At 49.2% G+C, this 8,176-nt stretch overlaps 1 protein-coding gene across 2 annotated transcripts in view; it reads right to left on the minus strand.

Annotated features, from left to right (window-relative positions):
* ABTB2 (ankyrin repeat and BTB domain containing 2) overlaps window positions 1-7,862 on the minus strand; it is a 173,493-nt gene extending 165,631 nt beyond the window's left edge. For both annotated transcript variants that reach the window (XM_073216386.1, XM_017672940.3), the window contains exon 1: window positions 6,534-7,862. In XM_073216386.1, the coding sequence (XP_073072487.1) occupies window positions 6,534-7,416 (883 nt within the window). In that variant the 5' untranslated portion in view covers window positions 7,417-7,862. The remainder of the gene's footprint in view (window positions 1-6,533) is intronic.
* Window positions 7,863-8,176: the final 314 nt, after the last annotated feature.

An 8,176-nucleotide genomic window follows, 5' to 3' on the forward strand; every position in this document is an offset into this window, starting at 1 on the left:
TAATCAGAATATTTTATGTGCCAGGCACAGTGCAGAGTCCCTTATAGAGGCTTTTATTAAATCTTCATTAACATACTGTGAATTGGATACTTTTCTTCAGTCCAGATACAGAGCTGTGTCTCTCAACCAGGGGTGGTTTTGCTGCCCACCCCCTCCATCCCAACAAGGGGACATCTGGCAATGTCTGGAGACATTTTTTTATCATCATGATTGGCAGTGGAGGAAGGGGAAATGTACTGGCATCTCGTGTGTAGAGGCCGGGATGCACAGGATGGCTTACAGTAAAAATCACCCGGGCCAAAATGTCAATAGTGACATGGTTGAGAAATCCTGTTATAGAGGAAGAAGCTAAGACACATAGGTTAAACAACCTGCCCCAGGTCCACAGCTTACAAACAAGAGTGCCAGGAATTACACCCAGGCAGCCCCTACTCCAGCTATGTTCTTAACACTTGACCTGGCAACAGTTCTGATACCCCAGAGCACTGAGTTTGCATGGGCTCAACCACCCTGTACAGATGAGCCAGCCCCTCAGCCTATAGTAGAGAAACACAGCCCTGAGGCCACCTGCCTTAGGCCTTGGTAAGAGGCAAAGCAATCTGGGACCCAACTCAGACTCCAAAGCCAGAGCATCCCAGGGCATGCTGCACTGATTCCTAATTCCTTCTCCTGCTGGGCTCCTAGCACTGAGATTTCACCAGGCTCCCGATGCCATAGTGGGCCCTGAGGAAATCAAAGTCCCCTTCATAATGGCTTTTCTGCCAATTCCAGAGCAAGTGGGTTGAGCTCCCAGAGATGAGTGGCCCAAGTCCAAGCTCACCAAGGGTGTTTTTCCTCTTGTGCATCCACCTTCCCTGAGCTGCCTCCCCCTTGGTTAGAGGAGTACCGCAGTGCGATGTGCACCTTTTCCATTCAGCTGAGCTTATCGGTCACCTGGCAGCTGACTGGAAGCAGAATATCCTGCTCCCCTCAGGAGCAGCAGTAATGGCTCCTTAAAATCGATGGCATCTGCAGGACACACTCTGGGGCAGCCAGCAAGCAGCATTTGAACAAGGTATCCTTTGGAGAGAGATCCATACCTGGGCCTCAATGTGTGGTCTTCATTGTGGTTATGAAGACTCGCTGGCCTATTGATTTAAAGTACCCACCACAGCAGGCCATTAACAAACAATATCTCTGAGTACTGCACTTGCCTTGAGTTTGACCCTCGCCAGCTGTGGAGGAGGGTCGAATACTGACTTGTTCCTCGCTACCTTTGTTTCTGTGATTCTTCACAGAAAAAGCACAGGCCCAAGGCTTGAGCACTATGGGGCTTGGTCCTGGTCTAGCCATTACTGAGCTGGGAATTCTGGGCTCCCAGGCACTCTGCTATGGAAGAGCATCCCATTCAAAGGCTTTTTACAGCGGCCTGGGGAGATCAAAGATGAAGCAAGTTGAAGGTGCTGCAGAAAGTTCAGGCCTGTCACTACAACTGCAGAAATGTGCCAGCAGAGGCCAAAGCTTCCCCCACTGTCCTGTCTGGCACAGAACAGCTACTGCCGGTGAGGTGGGATGAGGACTAACCTGAGGCTTAGTAGCAAAGTGTCTCTGGCTTGCTTTCTGAACCTGAGTGTTGTTTATGCATCCCTGGAATGTCTAGGCAGTGGACGGCCTTTGTTCCATTCTTAGATTGGAGGCAGGTGGGGTGGAAGACAGATGCAGTCTTTTTCTGATCAATAGTCATCAACAGAGATCGCCCTTGGGGGCAGCTCTATGGGCAAGGTGGGGATTGGTATTGTTATTGTCCTCATCTGTCAAGTCTGGGATTTGGCTGTTGCCTATTAGACTTCTGCTGTGAAACCCCTGCTTTGGGTACCACCCCTGAAGGAATCCCCCTAACCTGAAATCCCTTCCACCTACTCATCACAGCTGGCCGTGGGAACCCTGCTAGAAATTAGGGTTTCAAAAGGTTGAATGATGTCCCTGATGCTGCCTCCATTCACCAAGAACTTGAAATTTTCTGCCATGGTACAAAAAGGGGGCAGGTTCTTTCCAGCTGTTGAAGGATTTCAAATTTAAATTTTTGGAATTAAACATTTTGTATGGTGGGATCTATCATTTGCCTGACAAACATTTATGGCATACCTACTATGTGCTAGATATCATATGAGGCACAGGGGAGACAATGATGCCTGGATGCCTACAGTCTGATGGGACAGACAGACCCAACCAAGCAGGACATGATTTCAGAATATGCCATAGGGTCTGTGGAAACATCAAGGAGAGGGGCCTCTTTCAGTCAGTGGATGGAGGAGTCAGGTAAAGCTTTCTGGAGGAAACGGAACAACTCCACCTTGTTCCTCTAACTACTTAAGGCTGGGTTGCATTTTTAGACATTCAAGAAAAAAAAAAAAAACACTTTTCATTTCCAAAGCTTGCTTTGTTTCAGTTTTACCAGCTCCCTTGGCTTCAGTAAAATAGTCAAAGAAAAGGGGAGCTGCCCTCTTCCCTCAGACTACCCAGGTATGGAAACTTGATTAAATAGCAACTAGCAGCGCAATTAACCCTTGCTCCTTCAGTTGATTATCTCAGTGGAAATCCTTGCTATAATCTCCCTGCGAATTGAATCCTAGAACTAGAAGAGTTTTCATCACCACTACAGATGCAGCGCTTTATTTCTCAGCTACAAATGAGATTGTTGAGACTTGCCTCTGCTGATAAATAACTAAATAATTCAGAGAAGTCTTCAGTCATGATTTTTTGCCTAGAGGTTCTTAGACAGCAGTAGTATTGATATAACTGGCTATTACCAAGGAAACTCCAGAAAGGCTTTCCTTGGCTGTCATTTAAATTAGCCCCAGTCACACTATCCCTATCCCTTCACCTTGTCTTTAAAAAACATACACACACACTTCCTGCTGAGTAAATCTCTGTTTGTGTACTTTGTCTTGTCTCCTCCACTTGCAAGCTTTATGAAAGGAGACCCTCCCCTCCTTCTTCACCACTTAATCCATAGCACTTTTAACAGTGGTGGGCACAGGGTCAGTGCTCAATAAATGTTTGTTGAATTAATTGCTAGTATTTATTGAGCATTTACTATGTGCTAAGATCTTTAAATCCATGATCTTACCTAATCCTCATACCAACCTTATGAGTGAGGTGCTGTTATCCCCCATTTTACAGAAGATAAATTTGAGGCTTGGAATAGTTAATAAATATGGCCCAGGTCACTCATATAATTGGCAGAGGTGAACTTCAAACCCTCACTGTGATTCCAAAGTTTGTACTCTTTACCACCATGACAGAACTACCCTTATGCCCATCCTGGTTACTACTTTGGAATAAGAATATTCCCACCAAAATCCTACAATTTAACCTAGAGTCTCAGAATTAAAGAGAATGTTCTCAAATGCTATGGATACTCAAGAAAACTTAGAAAAATGGCCAGGAAGAAATCCAGAAGTGATGTTCAGTATCAAACTCACATATAAAGGGAGGAAGGTGGGAGAGAGAGAAGGAATGGATAGAGATGTTTCTATTTTCTGCTAGCTCCGTGTTTATAAATACTTCTCTATTAAAGTGGTCTCTCTACCTCCCATAGGAAGCTACAAAGATATCATCACTTAATGATACTGCCTTGGGAACAGGGACATCAATACCAAATGAGCAAGCGACAGATAACTCCTACAGCTCTATGAAGCTGAGATCATGTTGTAGAAACACTATAGAATTTTTATCACCATCTTGGGCTGATCAAAACCATATTTGCCCAACACTCTGAGTAATGGACAGGAATAGATGGATTAGGGCCCTTAAGTTCCTGGTTGGAAGACATTAAAAGTTTAAGAGACTTCTATAGCTGAGTCAAATGCATATGTCTGTGCTATATAATTAGCAGGCATAACAACAATAAATATATAATTTAAAGGGAAGACCAGCAGGACAAGAATACAAATGAGCACTCTCACTCCCATATGTAGCCATTTCCCACTTGATCCTCAGCTGTGTAACCAGCAACCTTGCTGGCCTGGCTTGCTTTAGTCAAACAAAAGTTTGGGTCTCTGTTTCTTTCCTAAGCAGTTGATGCTTCCTTCTGAAGTCAGCTTTCAGGCATAAGTAATTCATTGCTCCTTTACTAAACATTCATTTCACTTTGTCTAAAGAGACTTAATAAATCCGCCTAGTTATTGTTTTCTTAGGCTACCCCTAGGTTTTCATGTATAAAAAATGAGTATCATGTTACAAAGGTGGAAGCGAATGGTCACCTCACCTGCAAAAGAGTTTCCTGGAGGCCAGCGACTGCACAGAGGGAGACGCTGCTCTGAACATCCAGCTAGCTTTGCTCTCTGTCACGCTGAGTCCTGCTGTCTCGGCTTAAGAGATTGTTCTTAAGAGGAGTGGGAAAGGGGAGTAGGGAAGAGGTCAAATTATGGGGTCAAAAACTCATCCTGCAAAGAAAATCCCAAGGACTGAAGACCCTAAATAAGAAATGGCCTTTTGGGATAAGTCCTTAAGGGGGAGACACATTTGTACTAAGCAATTTCTGGCCACACTGTATTTTCAAGAGATCCTGGAGAAGCAGCTGTTTTTACTAGCCTCAGTTTGCAGTTAGAAAAACTGAGAAGTTCCTCAACCTGCTGGCCACCAGCTGTGCATGAAGGACATGCTTTTGTTTTGTTTGGCCCCTAATGTTTCACCTTTATTCTAGTTTCCTTTATAGGGTTAGGGCCTTGGTCTTTTCTCTGAGGAACCTTTCCTTCTTTGAGTTCAGTCTGGGCCTTCTCAGCCCAAAGTACAGTACTCTTCCCCTGGGCTATGACAACTGGTTGGAAATCCCCCCTGCCATCCACTTCCTCTCCTGGAGCTGTGTTCCCCCTGTTGATTTCACAAACCTAGAGGGCAAAGCACAATTATCAGCTGTGACATTATCAGCTGAGATTCTGGCCTGACCTTGACTCTGACCTAAGAGGAGGAAAATTAAAAGGCAAATGCTTTTCCATTCCAAGCATCTCCTCTGGCATTGCCAGAATTAAAAACAAAACCAATGAATGTCAAAGTAAGCCATGATGGTACATATAAACTATCTTCAAAATGAGGCCTAAGATATCAACTGCCTTCCTTGGAAATTGGACTAATAAAAACCTATATAATATATATATATATTTCTTCTCCACTAGTGGCTAAAAGCTTGAACTCTGGAGCCTGCCTGGGTTCAAATGTCAGCTTTGTTAACATTGTGTAATCTTGGCAAATTACTTAACTGCTGGGTACTTTGGTTTCTGCATCTGTAAACTGGGGGTAATACTATACGGACCTACTAATAGGACCATCAGGGTTCCTTGAGTTAACACATATAGTGCTAAGAACAGTGACTGACATATTAAGTGCTCCTTTCAAACTGTAGCTGTTATTAGGTTAAACCATGCTTAAATTTGACTCCCTTTATCCCTTTCCTGCCCTCTTCCACTGACTACTTATTTGCCACTGGAAGCTGTCCCCCAAATAGCTTTCTACCAGATTGCAAGGATAGCTAACCATAGTACCATTCTAAATAATGTATGGTTTGCAGACTCCCAAAATTGGAGTCTGGTAGGCAGTTTGCTGTGAAATGTATATCACCCCCTAACCTTATCAGGAAGAAGGTCAAGTGTTTCCCTTCCACCCTTTGCATTGAAACCATGTCATCCTTCAGAGAAATTCAACTATCTAATGGTTTCTTTCCCAGACTTGACACCATGCAGTTGCCTATACCTCCCCCCACCTCCCTTCCCCATAAGGTGGTTGACTGGGTCATCATTTCCTTCAGAAAAGCCCATAAAGCTGTGCATTTTAGCCAACATGCAGTTTTAATCAAGTACCCACTTGGTTGGTGACAACTTGGAAATTCAGGCCCTAGAAGCCAGTATATGGTACCTTGCTGGCAATGGGATGTAGGAGTCACCACTTTTTATCACCTTGGGCATACAGGGTTAAAAACCCACCATTACCTCTCCACCTTCTGGAGAAAGCTTGCAGAGCATCCCTAAACCCAGCAAAGTCCCAGGCAGCAGCACCAGGCCCTGGGATTTCTGCTGCCTTCCTCGGATCCCATTTATCTAAGACTTGGCACTTAGAGTTTGGACCCTCCAGCTACTGCCATTGGGCTGTAGAGATCCAGGGTCAGAAACACAGGCAACTGCCTCCCAGATGTTGGGGAAAGATGCCAACTATAGACCCAGTCAAGCAAGGCAAAGAGCAGCAGGGCAGTAAACTTAATGTCAAGAAAGGTTCACGAATGGATTGGTCAAGAGGTTCAGTCAGTGAGGATCCCCCAGATGGTGACAACCCCATGCAGAATCAGATGCAGATCAACCACAAATTTATCCTCCAAAAGTCCACCGCCAGAAGACCTATCTCTGGCAAGAGCCATTTAATGAACTCTACCCTCAGACCAAAAACGCTTTCTGCCAGGTCCTGGTACACCAGCCAGCTTCCTCGTAGGGATCTCCCCCTGGGTTGCCCAAGGTGGGATTTCTCTCCCACATCGTCTGTCAATTGGAAGCCCCCGCGCTTACCATTGGCATTCTTGCCGCAGATGAGATGCTCATAGGGCTGCAGGACGCCCCAGAGCTCGGCGTCGTTGTTGATGACCATCTCTAGGGCTTCAGCGGACACCTCCCCGCTTCCCGTCCCTCCGCCATCGGGGCTCTGGCTGGCCAGCACCCTGGCCCGGATCTCCTCCACCAGGTTCTCCATGCAGGATGTGAGCGAGATGGCGGCATACTCATGGATGCGCACGGAGATGCGGGTGTCCACCATCCAGCGGAAGAAACGGCCCACGGAGAAGGTGAGGCCGCAGCGCGCCGACTTGCCCCGGCGCAGCCCGTCGCCGGCGCTCATGCTGTACAGGGACAGCGCCTTGACCGCGGCCAGCGCGCAGCTCTCGGCCAGCGCCCAGCTGTGCACCAGGCGCACTGCGCTCTGCACTTCGAAGCGGGTGCACTTGGCGTGCAGCACGCTCAGGCGCTGCGCCTCTCGGGCCACGCGTATGAGCGCCCGACAGAGCAGCCCGGCCAGGCGCCTCACAGCCTCGGCGGAGAACAGGGGCAGCCGCCGGCCGCCCGCGCCTTTGCGAAGCACCCGGGCCACGTCTCCCTCCGTCCAGGGGAACTCCTCCAGCTCGGGAAGGCGCGGGCAGCGAGAAAAGAGGTCGGCCACTTCGGGGTCCTCGGGCAGCACCGTGTTCACCGTGTCCCAGCTGTTGTGACGGCTGTTCATGGAGCCGGAGTAGCACCACCAGGCCACCCCGCGGTGCTGCTGCGCTGAAGAGTTGAGCGCCTGCGAGTTAGACTTGGAGGACGAAAGGCTAAGCGAGCGGCAAGAGTCCCCGGCCCCATACCCGGAGTCCAAGGTCAAGTCCTCCAGCGTCTTCAGAGTGGAGCTGTAGATCCCGGCCATGGGGAGCCTGCCGGGGGCGGCCTCGCCGAGGGAGGGGCGATCACAACTCCATGCTCGCTTCCCCAAGTGGGCAGAAACTATCTCTAAGCTCTCCCGGGCGCCCTCCTTCCTCTCGGCGGCCGCATCGCCCGCCCGTCCGCCCGCCCGGAGGCTGCGGGAAGGTGGGCGAGATGCGCAACGGCTGGAGGCACACTCACGCCGCGTCCGGACGCGAAGCTGTCACTGGAACCTCCCCCACTACTCCTCCTCTGCACTCCCCCTGGTCCACCTGAACTTCCTGCAAGCAGAGAGCGTCTGTCCTCGGCAGAAGGAATCCTGAGAGAGCCAGGCGGCGGCGGAAGGAGGAGGTGTCTCGCGGCGCTGAGCTAGCCCGGGACCAGCCGGTGACAAGGCGCTCAGCAAACTTCTGCGCGGCGCCGAAAGCCGGCACAGCTGCGTACCCCATGGCCGCCGGCATGCAAATAAGCCGGGGCGGCTCACCAATCGTCGGCCGCGACAGGCAGAGACTGCACCAATGATCTCTCGGGGGGGCGGTCACTATGCAGATTTCCCTCCTCCGGGAGCGAAACCCCGCTGAGGCGGAGGCGGGGCTGGAAGCCTGGGATCGCGCGAAGGGACTGGGCTGAGGTGGGGTGGAGGAGGGGGATAGCTAGCAGGCGAGCGAACTGAGAGGTGGGAGAAAAGACCGGGAAAGGAGAGGTCAAAATGTTAGGCTCGGGAGATGACGATTTAAAGAAAAATTTCAAGGAAAAGCCACTGT

Source organism: Manis javanica, chromosome 11 (genome assembly GCF_040802235.1).
Source record: "Manis javanica isolate MJ-LG chromosome 11, MJ_LKY, whole genome shotgun sequence".
Lineage (NCBI taxonomy): Eukaryota > Metazoa > Chordata > Mammalia > Pholidota > Manidae > Manis > Manis javanica.